Below are 15198 nucleotides of genomic sequence, written 5' to 3'. Positions count from 1 at the left end.
TATGGTTGCAGATTGGTCTTAAAGAACAATCTGATTTTGATTTGTTACATTTTTTTAATTTTACTTAACCATTTTATTTAAGTATAATAATATATGTTTAGTTGTTTTTTTTCCCTTTTTAGATGAAAATTGAGCTAGCTGAAAGGGCTTTACTGTCAAACTGAAATGCTAGTGTGATATATATAGTGCTCTTGCCACTGGAGGCAAAACTGCCTCTTCTCAACCCAAAATACATCAGTACTTTTCCATTTGAGATTCAGTGATGGTTGCAACACTGAACTTTACCCAATACTGCCACTTAGTGGTAAGAGTGGGGATCTCTTTAATATAGTACAGCTTTCCTGTTAATAGTAAACACTTAATGATCAAACATAATATGGTTTTCATAAATTACAGAGCCTTAGATTAGTTTGACTCAAAATGTTACCTCTGCTTTCACTGAAGGTACTGAAACATAAATGTCAACTGGCCAGTGGCTCAGAGGGTTTATGATATATTCAAAATGTAGTTATCATATTTGACACAGTCTTATACTACATGTAAGTTTTGTTGACATACATTAAAACATAAAATTAGTCTGCTGGGAACAATAATGTCTGTTACTATACATATATATATATTCTCTGTGTGTGCACAGTTGTAAACTGGACCAGAGCTGACTTACAAGCTATTTGTGATGTTAATAATCATGCTCAAATTTTAAAAATCAGATTTTCAATGAGCACAAATCATTCAGCACAGTGAAGCTTTAACATCCAACTGCAGGAACAAGAAGAAAAACACATTTTTGAGCGGACTAACTAATGCACATTAATGTTGATCAAACTAACTTCTTAAAAGCTCTTGAGTAGAGTTGGTTGTGTGTTATATACATAGCAGGCGACAGATGCTAGGAGGAGGCACGCTGACACCTTTTTTTAAAATTATTATTACCCTTCATTTCACGGTGAACGTATCTTGGGCTTTTATTTTGAAGTCTGACGGCCAAGTGGAACCGGAAGTGAAGCTCCGTAGTTCCTCATTGGTTTTGCAATCCAAGGTAAGCATGGCGGAAGCTACAACAACAGCGGGCCCCGAGCAAACACGTAAAACATCGCCGGGACCTGTGCCATTTGACTTTTCCCAGCCTCCGATTATCGAAGGCTTCAACCCTTTGCCGAGGCTCAAAGATGAGACATTCAAAGAGAAGTTCATTAGGAAAACCAAGGAGAACCCATTCGTCCCAATAGGTGAGTTATACAAGCAGGGTAACGCTGAAAGTTACACTAGTGTAGCACAGATTGTGTCTTTTAGGGTGGTCAAATCAATGACATTTAATGCTGCGTTAGCTTTTAAAACTCCACGACTCTCAGCTTATTGTTTGGTTGTTAGGAAATAGTTTCTACACAAGACATAATCAGAGAAAGTACATAAAACTGTATTTGTCAGTTTCCATTTGACCCTGACAAATACAATGGGTTGTCATTCGAGTCTCGTTAATGGAGGACTTGCTTTTATTTTATTTTAGGTCGTGTAAAGATGTATTGAGTGTAGTTTCACCATCTTTTAATCATAATAACTGAGGGAGCTGCGGTGCCCTTGGGCGGGCCAAACCCAAATCACACATATCACATAAAATATGAGTGAAATTCTCCCTCAGTTATAATGGCAGTGTTGTGATTTGATTTCCATTAATGCTACACTGTCTTAATAACCTTTATTTATAATAAATGTGACTCAAGAGTCTGGATATACTTCTTGTTGTATCTAGTAAAGAAAAAAAAAAGACTCCCCATGCAACAACAGTCAGGTGGTGGTAGGTCACATGACTATGTAGTTAAAAATCAATATTTGAATGACTGTATCAAAGGACAGTGCAACAGACAGCCTGCTCTCTGTTTGGCCCTTGTCATGATGGATCCTGTTTATAAGACTTGCTTTGTATTCTCCAGGGTGTTTGGGAACAGCTGGAGCGCTGATTTATGGTCTCCGTGCCTTCCATCAAGGGAAAACCAGACAGTCCCAGCTGCTGATGAGGGGACGTATCCTTGCTCAGGGCTTCACCGTAGTTGCCATCGTTGTCGGTGTCTTCGCCACAGCCCTGAAACCCAAGCAATGAAGACGGACCAATCCCATAGATCTGCCATCGGCCCCCAGTTCAACTTTGGGAATCAGACCAGATCAAACTTGGAATTGGACTGACCTTACTGTCTGTATGAACTGAATAATGTATTATGTCTCCAGCATTGTTAAGATACTTATATTAAAGCCAACACTATTTATTGTGGTTTGAAAACTGAATTGCTCATGATGGTAAAATATTTTGCAACAACAAAGTACAATCAGCTCCTTACCAAGTAAGAAAGCTGTATTTCACTTTGAGTGTTCTATGAAAGTAGTGAGACAAAATGCTGATAAATATAAATTTGATGCTTCTTTCTCTTCAGGAGGGATTTCAGATGTTCTCATATTGTCACTGAAATGATCTACGTAACACCTAATATAAATTATAAGTTGAACCTGGTGTCCTGTGTGTGTATTTGAGATAAAGCACCACACTCACAACTGTATTCAGGGGACATCTACTCCTTCAACCTTTATTTAACAAGTTATTTAAAAAAAAAAAAAAATCAGTGGGGAAATTCATTGTGAACACAGTTTTTATTTTTATTTTAACGGCCTGGGTGAGTAGATTAATGGGAGGAGGCGTTTAGACATCAGACAGGCCCAGTCTCAATGTCCACCTTAAACACAGACTTTCAATTTCACTTAAATACTCGTGTAGGAGGGCTTCAAATAGTAACAGCACTTTGTGAAATCACTTTACTTATGCAGAGGCATTTCAGCCGCCAGCGATGTGCGACACTGGTATCAAATTGGTATCACGCCTTCATAGAATAAAGGACTAAACCGAATTTGCTGCTGTGCTCATCGAAACTAACATTTGACAATTATGGGTGAATCCCTCGTGTACACTTCACAGTAACACAGCCTTCAGCAATCTCTGAGCGTATGCACCGGGTGGATGTTGGCACTGGGCCACCAATAATTCCAGCTCCTCACACATCAACTGGGCAAACTGGGATTCAAGTGATTATCTCCAGTGCATTTTGATGGCAGTTGTAAGCCGGGAAAATATGTAAGGACAAATTACTTTAGGTGATCGTACTCAACTGTTTTTTATTTTCCAGTTCCCTTTTAACATTCACTTTTTTTTCAGTATTCATATGTCCAAATAGGCAACATGTGAAACAATGTGCAGACATTACTGTTGAAATTGACACCTTATTGATTGCTGCTTTAAAAAAAAAAACATCCAAAACATATTTGTGTAACAGAAATGGTTCAGGAAACAGCTGCTGAGAAAGAAATCTGTGAAATTATGAAATCACACAAGCCGTCAATCACGTGAACTCTGAAAATGTAGGTGATAGCAGAAATCTTTGGTTGTGATTATTTATTTTCTTTGCCTAATTGAAGAGGAAATCCATCTGGCTAAATACTCAAAACTGGAGTAAGAGCTACATCAACAAAAGGCCACAAGCTTATGTATTTTAAAAAAGAGAAAAATATGCTAGCTACGTTAAATATGGTAATTAGGGATATAATACAACAAATGTGAACAAAGACTGTGTTTATAATTCTACATTGAGAGGCATACGTGGTTACAATCTAATATGCAATAGTGCTTAATAAGTAACTTTTTGACATCGACCAAGATGCAAATTTATAAAACAACTAAAAATTGTGCATCCAAAATATTGGCAGGGGCATGCAAAAAAAAAAGTTGACCTAATAACATTTTATAAGTTGAAGGGGAAAGAAAATGTTCAACTTACAGTAACAATATTTTCTTAAGTATAGCAGTGATAACCAGCTAAAGGATGTCGCAACAATAGAGCAGTCCTTCATCTTCTCACAAGAGAGTGGGATTAAGTATATTATTTCAATATAATAGGCATCAAGAAAGGCGGAAGGTTTTCAGAGGTTATAAACATACCAGGAATTTTATGGAAAAGGACATACAAACTCTTCTGATGCAATGTGAGGTTAAAAGTGAAACTGCAATGTTTCTAGAACAAAATTCTCCCTGCGACCTCCTCTAGCGAACGAGAGGTGTCTGTTTGAGAGAGATGAGGACAGAACGCATTCGAGAAACATCCTTTGCCTGTTTGTTGGTTTTCGGATTGAAGTCACAGAGACGGGCGACTCTCTCCCATTCGGATCCTGGGCTGTCGCTATCGCTTTCTGCCAGGAAAGCCTCCTCTGATGCTCTACAGGTGGGGAGGGAGACCAGAGAAAGACATGAATGAGTTGAAATATTAAAAGGGAATGGTTTCAGAAAGGTTTCCATAACAGCAAATGTGGCCCGTCTGAGTCAAACGTGGCGCTCAACCACAAAGTTCAATAACACGAATAACACCTGTGCGTAAGACACACAAAAACTTCATGCATTTCTTTATGCCAATCATACACTTTGTTGGAGACATGATTAATATTTATTATAACCTAAGGCCTATGAAACAATCTAATAACAATGCAAGAAATACCAAGTTAGGCCTTCAAAAACAAACTGGTAAATTTAGTGTTTGGGCATGCATCAGGTGAAAATCAACTAGTTGAAACTCACGGGGGGTAGTTCATACAACATTAAAAAGCGTAAGAATTCTAAACCTACACAAAGCCTATAACATCAGAGTTGGGCTGTTTGTAGAAAGCCTTGTCAGCAATCCTAGTACGCAGGCAAGGCCAAGAAAGCAGAGAAAAGAAGGAGAAAGGAGAACAGTTTCAGTGTCAAACAACAAGCAGAGAAAAGTTAGGTTCTGCATTACAAGGATTATGTAAGCGACCGAGAAACAACTCTAATGAGGTGGAAATAGAAGTTTTAAACCTGTCTGAGACTAAATACAATCTTTCTGTGCCACCGCAGTACAATGTTGCCAATAAACAAGCTAGAAATGGCGAAGGTCAGCTACTGGCTGCTTTGGCGCTAATGTGGGTGAAAACTGTGACATTTGCTCTCCGCTGCTTGCATTCCTTTTAGTTAGCGAGCTTCCTGTTTTGTTTTCCAGGCAATCTAAGTGGACACGCAGCTGTAGTGTAATATCTCATCAGAGGATTGTCTCTCAGTGCTTTCACAGACACAGCGGAAGAAACTGGTCAAAACTAGAGCCACAGATGCAGAGTGATACCGTGCCAGACTTGGACAGAGTCTGTTGGAAAGTGTGAGAGAAGAACGGGTTAGTTTGGTCAAAAAAAGGGAAAGACTGCAATATGTCTGTAAGCATAACGTACATTGACTGCAACAAGACTAAATTAACAATCTTTAAGTAGTAGACGGACTGTTTTTATATAAGCACGGAACTATTTGAAAAATTTTATCAGCAATACTACATCAATCAGCGCTCCGACATTTGACCTGTTGGTGCTTCAATTTTCTCCATCACTCATTAAACATTCGGTTTACAAAATACCAAAGTCCACCTAATATGATAAAGTCATAATACTGTGTTTCTGTTGCCACACAGTGCATATGAAAAACAACTCTTTGAATGGTTTCTACTGAGAAAATTTACAAGCCGCCCAACTCAACACTTGAGTTGTTAATCTGAATATAATGAGTTCAGTGTAGTGATTACAGCATCATCACATCATAATGATAAACCAACTGGTACTTCTCTGCATGTTAACCGGGGACATGTCAGACCCTAACCTGTTGTTGGCCTTGTTCTTCTCCATCTGCTCACTCTGGTGTACATGCCAGTCCTCCAGCTCCTTTTTGGCTTTCTCTCTCCACTCTGCCTCTGCTGCCTTGGATGCCGAGTCTTGTTAGGGTGCGACAGCAGAGAACAACACAGTCAGGGAGTCCCCAAAAGATGAAATATAAAAAGGAGAAGAACCGACATAATAAATACTACATCAAAGATAATGCTGGATTATTTATCTTACAAAGGTAATTTGGAAAAAGATACATCATGAAATGACATAATCACAGTGGGTCATTATAGCTGGAAAGCAAGACGTGTGTTATACAGTATCATTCATTCCCCAATGAGAACATCTTTGCTCACCTAATGCCTCAAGGCGTGTCTTCTGCTCCTCCCTCCACTTGCGTAAACTCTCTGGCTCTTGCCTCTGAATATCCACCTGGGCGATGGCTGCATAGTTGTCTGTTGGACCATTGGACTCCTTTTGTAGGACATAAAACATTTACACTGCTATAAACAGCTATTTCAGCCAAATACTGGACACCATAACAATACAGGACTGTCAATATATATAATAAATGGAAAGTAAATGATGGTGTTCAGAATAAAACACAACCACACATACATGGAGATATCAAATAATGAAATATACTTAAAGAAAAGGTATCCGTTAAGCTCACCTGAAACATATCCCCGTTCAGTGTGGCCGGCTCATCTCCGAAAGCGTCTGACATTGTTATAAGAAGACAAAGCTTAATGTTAAGATGGGCTTCTTGGGAGTTTTCCAGTTAGCTGTATTTCCTCATCATCTGGGTTAAACTTATGTTCACTAATAAAGCAGTGTTACTTTGTTCACAAGCTGAAAGTTACCACCTCAGAAATGCAGCAGCACCTGTTTGGGCACTGATGTTGTCTATACAGCTTTGGCAGCTAACAGGGCAGGTTTTTCCACAGCAGTGTCAACTGTTAGTTAGCCATTATAACTATATATATATATATATATATAATTTCTCATGCACTTTATTACCTTTAAATTATACTGCTGTATTATATATTTCTTGTCATGTGCAGTTATATTTATTTCTACACTGTGCCTCTACCTGCAGCTCTGACCTGTGCAGTGCTACACACCAATCACAGCTGCGTATAAAAAGGTTTATATAATTATATTAGTGTAAATATAATCGATATTTTCTCTATTTTTAATATATCTTATTCGATTTATACTTAATGTGAATTTCTTTACCTATTTTGTTGTATCTGGAACTGCTGTAGCAAGTGAATGTCCCCAGTGTGAGATCAATAAAGTCTCTTACCTTACTGCTACGCAACGTTACTTAACGTTACATGTAACGTTAAGTAACGTTGCCTGATGGTAAACCGTGTTAGTTAACCGTTACATAGTTACGTTACAACGTCAGGCTGTAGAATCCCTAACGTTTACTAACGTTTACCAACGTACGTTGTCACACGAACGCCCAACCGTCAGCCAGCTATGAGGCTAATGTAAAGTTACGTTGCTGTTAACTGTAAATGAGCCGGTTAACCGATGTTTACTGATAAACTGATCAACTAACTGTTGTTATTGATCACATAAAAGGTGGGGCTAGTCTTTGCTAACGTTACGGCTAGTCCGGTCAAAGTACCGGTAGGCAATTTTTAGCTTTCAGTTAGCTCGTGTGCTTGCTAGCGGACATTAGCTCAGTCACAAACTTGCCATAGTTGGCGGACGGCTGCGGCGGCTGTTGTTGGTCGTCTGCCTCTTCCAGCGACCCAAATCCCTCGCCGTCATTCTCTATCCCCGCTATCTCACTCTCCTGTTGGGCCAGAAAAGCTGCAGCTGGGTCCTCTTCCGCCGGGTGTGCTCCGTTGTCAGCCATCTTTCACAAAAGTGTTTACAAGTTTAACTGAGCTTGGTAGGTTTAGCCAGCTAACGTCGCAGCCACACACACACACACACAAAAAAAAAAATAAAATAGGCCACCGCTTCTGCGACGTTGATACAAAAAAACTTCAGTGTTTTACACGAATATCAGCAGACAAATGTAAGCAACAGGACTGAGCAGTTAAACAGTCTGTAACAAATCTAAGCTTCGACTTCAGGCCCTCAGTGGTGATTCATGATTTCTCCACTTGTTCTGCTACTGTGATGATGGAGCAGGGCAGCACCCAGAGGGTACCATTTCTCTTTCGGTGTAGTTTGTCTCCATCTGCTGGTCGTCTGCTGCATCGCTTTTGTCAGCTGGTCTGTGAGCTGTGTTTAATCAAAAAGCCGGACTAAATTGCAATATAATCTCATAGAGCTGTTTTAAATGTTAGTTTATCTTATACCAGTGATAACGAGCTTTATATAGCACGTCTCATACACAAAATGCAACTCAAACAACAGGTAAAATCTAACAAAAATATATATAATATTGATTATTATTAAAATACAACACACATATCAGCACCTAAGGTTTTCCTTTGTGGGACATGTTGCTGTCAGTGGGTGCCAGTTTTGTCAGTGAAATTAGAAATATTGTTCAAATGTGATAGAGAAATAACACACATGGCATTATATTGTATATCGTTCAACAGTATTAATGTATTCAGACCCTTTAACTCAACAAAAGTAGCAATAACGCTGTAAAAATACTCCATTGCAAATAACAGTGTATTCCATTTTATAAATTAACTTATTTAAGTACTTAGTAACATGTATTATCAAAAGCAAATATACTCATACAAAATGACCCCTTGTGTATATTTTTTACAACCTGGCAACCTTGAAGTTGTTCATATTAATGAGTCATGATTAATGAATCTAAATTATTTATTTAAAATGATTTAAAAAAATATTAAAGTATCCTTGTTGGAAAGGGGTACCCATAATTTATGCAATGTAGCTGATCAAGTTGGAGCTATTTCTGCTTTTCCTTTTATTTATTCTAATTTATTTGATTTGTAAGCCTATTGTTGGTTGATAAAACATTGTGGAGGTGCCACTTTGCACTCTAGGTGATTGTGAATTGTTCACCAGTTTCTGATTATTATTATTTCTTTATTTTTATTTATTATTTATTTTTTACAAACCAAACAATCAGTTGATTAATTGAGACAATAGTTAGTTAGTAATTAATCCATAATGAAAATAATGATTAGCTGCAGTCTTGTAGAAGACAGTTAAAAATAGCTCTACCTCAACCAACTACAGCAGTAAAACCCTGCTTTTAGATTAATGCATGTGTCATATGATCAATATATAACAGTCACAGAGGACATTTTTCTGCATTGAGTACAACTGATTATCAAGCTATCAAGGAAATAATTATAATTATACTTCAGAAGGTTGCATAGCGAAATGAGTGTTTGCAGCCCCCCATTAAGAAAGATAATTACATTCATAGAATAACATAGGAAATGAAATAAAGCAATATATGCAGATATTTATATCCATATATAGGATACATACACACCCAGCAAAGTAAGTAAGTAAGTAGGTAAAGCTTTATTTATATTTCTAACAAAGAGTTAGACAGTGCTTCACAAACAGACAAAGTTTACACACACACACACACACACACACACACACACACACACACACACACACACAACAACAACACATTTATATATAAATATATATATACATACATAGGAAGCATATAAATACAAACACATGGAAGATAAAACAAGACAGAAAGGATAAATTAAAGAGAGAGAACAGATGAGAAAACAAACAAGAAGGAGATCTATAAAAAAATATAGAGGAATTAGTTAATTTGTATGTTAACAGCTGAAACAGTAATGTTAATATGGTTCACCCTTTATTTACACTGTGATATCAACGCTTTTATTAAAGTAAAGGATCTAAACCACTGTTAAAAAATAACATCATACATATTATGTGTTTCCCTTTCTTGTGCGAATGGTGTGACTTCTTTTTTTTTTTTTAAAACCCTCTAAAACAAGTTTTAATTGAACTCATAGTGATTGATGTGTGCGTAAAGCGGCCTCTCCTGGTTTACAGCCGGAGTATGAAATGAAGCAGCGGCCCATGTGACTTCTGACGTCTCAGCCCGAGTCCTGCTAAAAGGAATTTGAGGGAATGATCCTGCTGCTCACCGAGGGGATCCACAGTGGCTTCCTGACGTCCGCTTTAAGGAAGTCCCAAAGTTAGCCCTACTTTTTTTGTGTGTGTGTGTGTGTGTGTGTTGTATTCATCCAGAAGAAGGCTTTGACTCGTGATGTCTGGCGAGCAGGAGAGACAAGAGGTAAAGCAGCTCAATGCGTTTCCTTTCGTGTACTAACTCTTTCTAACTTCCTCACGGTGTTGGGTTATTGTATGGGCTTGTGTGTTTGTTGCTCCTCATTGTGCAACTTTATGGCTGAGCTGCTCAAAAAAAAAAAAAAAAAAACACCATTTGGGATCTGTAGCGGTGCAAAAAAAAGAAAAGAAAAACTTTGTTAGATTATAAGTTTTTTTTGTCGTGTCCCGTCCTGCTACTGCTGCTGCTGCTGCTGTTGGATGGTGAGCTTTACTTGCAGGAGTCTTTGCCCTACAGTTGCCACTCTACTGTTCACAGAGGAGCCTGTAATTATCTGCTTGCAAATGATTGTCCTCTACACGCTGAAATCAATTAAAATAAAGCTACATAAGCTCGTAATTGCCTCTTAACCAGAAAAAAAGAAAAGAAATACGCGTGTAATTCAGTGTGTTTGAGGGCCCTCACGTTAAAAGTACAACTTCCTATAGAATTATTACAGTGACACCATAGGGGGATTATAAATAGCAATACCATAAACAGGGACAACGTCATTTAAATGAGTACCACAGGCATTGCTCGCATGTTTATTGGCTTAGGCTGATGATTTCTCCACTGCCTTAATATTTAATTGAACTGAAATGCATCCAGATTCACGCTGTTATTTCCACTGTCTTATTACAATCTGTATTAAAAAAAAGAAAAATCAATTTGCGGTGTGCTGCTATCACAAGAAAAAATCTAACTCCTATTACCTGTTGCTGCTGTGGGTCTTTTCCATTTTATTGTCTCCAACAGTCTGTCCTTCATAATTGATTTTTCTTAGCTCCTGGACTTCTCTATGGGAGGTGTGATATGAGAAAAGTGAACTAATCCAAGTTTTGGTAATTAAAATGTCTTTATTTTATAGTTTACGTGATCTTGCGCGAACACAAAAATGGATGCAAATGAAAATTCTAACCCTAAGGATGGGATTATTTGGGGCGCATGGCTGTTTTTTTAAGTAGTATTTTAGGGAAGGACCATAATACTACATTTTTTGATCTGTGAGCACATCCCTAATTCAGTTTTTCACTAAAAATGAGCTCTTCTGTTGCTTTAAGAAACTTCATGTTGAAATATAATTGCTGGTTTGGTTACACTGTGCTTCATGCCCTCAAGAAGGAGTGTAGAATTCCATAAGCTTTACTTCAGTTGTGGCTTTCTGCCGCTTCTCAAGTACACTTTAAAACAAATAAAAATAATCTATTGACTTTTATGTAGTAGGCCTTTGCCAGAATATGAGGGTAGTTGACGTTACCTCTCTCTCAGTCCTCCTCTACCCCCCTCTCTCTGTGACTCATGTGGGTGTTGGGCTGAAATAGTTTGGTGTAGTTTTACATTCCTTATATAGCCTCTGAGGAGTGAGGAGAGGCTAGGGCTCGCCTGTGTCACAGACAGTGTCGGGGGGTAGGGTTTGCCAACAGAGAGAGAATCTGCTTGCCCCAGCTTACTGACTCTCTAGCTTTTCTCCCAGGTTTTGGGCTATCAGCCGGCCCTTGAGGACAAGGTAGGTTTGCATGGTGGCTTCTTGGGTAGCTAGCTGTGGGTCAGGAAGGGCAGTGACACCTGGCAGGACTGAGGAGGAGGAGGAGGAGGAGCAAGAGCTGTGTTAGGGGGTTGCAGGTACAGAGGTCAGTGGTACAGCCATAACTTGTAAGTAAGAGCAAGTGACATAGCCCTACGTCTCAAGTTGCCTTTGGTTCTTAAAATTACCTGGTTATTTAGTGACTTGTCATGTAGTGATGTTGGCTGTGGTGAAGCTGTTTCATGCTTTTTTTATGCTTTCACAGTTGTACAAATTGTGAAAAATATTTAAAAAATCAAGGCAAGTTTGTATTTTGTGGGGCAGTGTTTCATTATAAAGACATGGTAATGGTTGTATTATTAATGGAATACAATGAGTTAGCTGTAGTCACTCAGAAAGAAAGAAGATAACTGTTGAATGTCACTGCTGTTCTTATTGTCCAGTAGATTTATGGTGCTGATGTTTTCTGTGGAACTCATTTGCATTGCAGTGTACTTCGTTGTTCTCTGAACTGGGCCTCTATATGAACGCTCTCCTCCGATTAAGACACAAGGGATAGCAACCTATTAGTTTGTGTTGATTAATGTTGGAACGTTGTGTCCCAGCGGCAGCTCTGGTGGTTTATTGTCGTGGAAGTTATGCAAATAGCCTAATTCAAATAGTTAAATCTGATTATTCAAACCAAAAGACACATTTAATTATTATAACATGGTTACTTGTATAATATAACTTTTCCAAGATCTAATACTATTTACTCTGAAATAAACAATTTCAGTGTTTCTATATGGAATGTGTGTGTTTGTGTTGGAAACCAATGCAGGCAACCAGCAGCTCGGCTGCTTGGATGAAACAGAAAAGGATGTGTGGCCTCAAAAACCTTTTTCTAGGCTTCCTGACTAATTAAGACCCTGTTTCCTCCTTTTTCTTCCCCAAGGCTATGAACGTATACTCGGTAACCCTCAGCGGCCCAGCGCCTTGGGGCTTCAGGCTGCAGGGTGGCAAGGACTTCAGCATGCCCCTCACCGTGTCAAGGGTAAGAAACTGTTTGTCACTGGAGTCAGCTTCTGTAATTCTCTGCATCTGTGATCACTGAGGTCTTTGTACTTGTGTTGCAGATTTGCATCCTCTAAAGTAATTTATGTTCCTCGAAGCTTCTATCTGAAACCTTTTTGTCTGATTCTGTTGGTGTTCAGTAGTCTTGTTCTCCACATGTGGTGTTCATTTTCACATCACTAACATTTGTATGGTATATCCAGTCAGTCTTAACATCCAGTGTCTTTGCTTGAATAGCAGTAATTGGTCACAAGGGAATGCTGTCGTTCGTTTCGCAGTGCTTTTAACTCTCCATGTTAGGTCACTGCCTCTTCACTGAATGAATTTTCGAATACTCTGTAAACTACTGTCACTATTAAAGAGAGCAGCAACCACTTTCCAGGCCTTATAAGTGCAGTGCAGAGTTGATTTGCCTGACAAACACACAGACTCTCACATACAGCCACACACGCATGCGTGCACATAAAATCATTCCAGCATTGCTGCCAGCTATTGCGCACACAGATCTAGTATTCTATCTTGCACTCATTCCCCCATTGACGTTGCTATATTGCTACCTTAGAGGCTGGGGTGATCTACTAATGTTAGACCAGATTTACATTTATTAAATCATCAATTCTGTTCAAAATGTGCCCTTTCCTATTTTAGAGATAATTAGGAGTTAATGGGTAATTATATGGGTCAGGCCTTAGTCTCACAAGGTTATCCCACTTAGTATTTCAAACACTTTCAAATCTTGGTTTCTTTGTGGTTGCCAAAAAGTCAGTTATAATGTGAAATTAAGATAAAAAGCTGCAAACAAATGATGCGCTATTAAATGTTACTTTTACTAGTATGTGTGTTTGCATCTCATGGAGGTGTATGTGTGTGTGCATAGAGCTGACGTAATCCTGTGGTGAGGGCAGCAGCTATCACCAGCCTTGTCAGTACATGTCTTGTATCTGCTCTGTTCTCTGGAAGGCCTCGCAGTCAGAAACACAATGTTCCCCTTGGATTTATGACAAGAACCATTTTCCTCTACCCATAAAAGACCAAACAGACAAAACAAACAAAAATCCGTATTTGACGAATGGCCCAAAACAAAACAGGGATTTTTGGTGAGGTATTGGTGTGTACTTTGAGGCATTTCAGTCTAGACTGGCAAGGTGTGCTGCAGGGTGAATGTGGGTGTGCCCTCAGTTGTAGCTGAGTAATCTTGACTAATCAGCCAGTGCAGGAGGCAAGTTTTTCTGCAATCCAGGTACATAACACATGCTGATTATTTTTCCTGGCTGACAGAAATATGGCTTGCCCAGATCAGTCCAAGCTGCTCTGTGTAAAATTGATAATGGCTCCCATTCTGAAAAAGAACAGCACTGCTAAGATTGAAACCTTAATGACTGGTCAGTGGCTAATATCTTTGTGGCTTGTTCCAGCAGGCCACTAGGCCTCTGGGGTACAGGAGCTATAAAGATGTGACAGGTTTTCTCTCTTTAACTCTCTGGGACTGTTGGCTCTCCTCGCGATTGTCATAAAAGACTGGACAGTGAATCACACGGTTGCAGAGGATGAAAACAACCCAACAAGGGGATGTAAACCTCAAAGATATACAGTATCCCTTAGTAACAGGAAGAAAAGTCAGGCCTGCACTCAGCGTGCTTACATTGGATGAATTTAGTGGGTGGTCTTTCTTTACTGGCTTTTAGCCGATGAGATAAGTATCTTGATCCAGACAGTTGGTGAAAAGCGATTACACAATGAAGAACATGTGGAGTGACAGGAGAAAAGGCTCAGTTAAATTGCTGTAAGGCAAAGAGATTGCAAGGGATAACTCCTGAAAGATCAATGCATTTAAGTGTTTGTCATCGTTGGATGACAATTAGTGTTGTTGAGACTGGATTTATTTAGAGCTCATAGTCATTTAGTTAATTAGAGTTTGGTCTTACTGTGGCAGATTGTGACAACATCAATCACTTCATATTTAATCACTTACCCTGTATTTGTTGTACTGTAAACCAGGATTCTGATAATCTTTGTATTGATTTAGAAAGTTGTGTCTTTGTAGCTTGTTACCTCCTGTGTGTGAGTTGCTATATAGGTTTTCATGCTCTATGAATGTGCTTGTTTCCTTCCTCCTCTGTCTGCGACCCTGGAAAGCTATGCTTTCTCAGCATTCCTGGGATTTTTCTCATATCCACCCCGTCGCTGCCAACAAACAATCCTCTTGTCTCCTTTCTCTGTCTAATATGTCTTCCACACTCACTTTTCTCGTGCATATGATGGACTCCCCCATTCTCATTGGAATACTTTAACAGTGAGATCAGAGGAAAGCAGACCATGCCAAGACAAACTGTTAAGGCGCTGTGAAAGGAAAAAGTAACTATTTGACCTTAGCATAACATGTACACACCCATTTATCATCTGAAAAAATATGTACATAACTTTTAGTTGGCTCTTTTTAATATCAATATCCCACTTTTAGTTTTCCTAGCCTTTTGTTCGTAGATGCACAAACATTTCTAACCAGTAAAGAAATTGTTCTCTTTCCCTCTCACCATCCCATTTAGTAAAAACAAAGGAAAAAGAAAATGAGAGAGCATTGCCTTTCTCTGTTTATCTGAAAAGTCATTATACCCCTTTCATTCTGACACAGTCATACTGTGCACAG

General features: G+C 38.9%; 3 protein-coding genes across 5 annotated transcripts in view; 2 read left to right on the top strand and 1 right to left on the bottom strand.

The window, feature by feature from the left end:
- The first annotated feature begins 1014 nt into the window (after positions 1 to 1014).
- On the top strand, positions 1015 to 2498 carry higd2a (HIG1 hypoxia inducible domain family, member 2A). Its single transcript, XM_051420806.1, has 2 exons — positions 1015 to 1229; positions 1932 to 2498. The coding sequence occupies exons 1-2, from the start codon at positions 1046 to 1048 to the stop codon at positions 2096 to 2098; spliced, it is 351 nt and encodes a 116-aa protein (XP_051276766.1). The 5' UTR covers positions 1015 to 1045; the 3' UTR covers positions 2099 to 2498.
- A 51-nt stretch (positions 2499 to 2549) lies between these two features.
- Positions 2550 to 7866, bottom strand: cltb (clathrin, light chain B). Of its 3 annotated transcripts, XM_051420802.1 has the most exons (7): positions 7405 to 7866; positions 6368 to 6414; positions 6051 to 6168; positions 5693 to 5804; positions 5172 to 5192; positions 4658 to 4711; positions 2550 to 4253 (listed from the first exon to the last, which is right to left on the bottom strand). In XM_051420802.1, exons 1-7 carry the CDS (start codon positions 7565 to 7567, stop codon positions 4082 to 4084), a joined length of 687 nt encoding a protein of 228 aa, XP_051276762.1. In that variant the 5' UTR covers positions 7568 to 7866; the 3' UTR covers positions 2550 to 4081. The 3 variants fall into 3 exon arrangements, with proteins under 3 accessions (XP_051276762.1, XP_051276763.1, XP_051276765.1); XM_051420803.1 differs by lacking the exon at positions 5172 to 5192; XM_051420805.1 differs by lacking the exons at positions 4658 to 4711; positions 5172 to 5192.
- Positions 7867 to 9751: 1885 nt separating this feature from the next.
- Positions 9752 to 15198, top strand: part of pdlim7 (PDZ and LIM domain 7) — a 32067-nt gene continuing 26620 nt past the window's right edge. Inside the window, exons 1-2 of the mRNA XM_051420962.1 lie at positions 9752 to 9940; positions 12433 to 12531. Coding sequence (XP_051276922.1) covers positions 9914 to 9940; positions 12433 to 12531 — 126 coding nt within the window. The 5' untranslated portion in view covers positions 9752 to 9913. The remainder of the gene's footprint in view (positions 9941 to 12432; positions 12532 to 15198) is intronic.

Source organism: Dicentrarchus labrax, unplaced genomic scaffold (genome assembly GCF_905237075.1).
Source record: "Dicentrarchus labrax unplaced genomic scaffold, dlabrax2021, whole genome shotgun sequence".
NCBI classification, from domain to species: domain Eukaryota; kingdom Metazoa; phylum Chordata; class Actinopteri; family Moronidae; genus Dicentrarchus; species Dicentrarchus labrax.
This window is presented reverse-complemented; position numbering and strand designations above follow the sequence as displayed.

Coding starts and splice junctions, on each gene's coding strand:
- higd2a (XM_051420806.1), top strand. CDS start 1,046: ATGGCGGAAGCTACAACAACAGCGGGCCCCGAGCAAACACGTAAAACA. Junction 1,230..1,931: donor GAACCCATTCGTCCCAATAG/GTGAGTTATACA, acceptor TGTATTCTCCAG/GGTGTTTGGGAACAGCTGGA.
- cltb (XM_051420802.1), bottom strand. CDS start 7,567: ATGGCTGACAACGGAGCACACCCGGCGGAAGAGGACCCAGCTGCAGCT. Junction 5,805..6,050: donor GACACGCCTTGAGGCATTAG/GTGAGCAAAGAT, acceptor CACCCTAACAAG/ACTCGGCATCCAAGGCAGCA. Junction 4,712..5,171: donor CTCTGTCCAAGTCTGGCACG/GTATCACTCTGC, acceptor CCTGCGTACTAG/GATTGCTGACAAGGCTTTCT.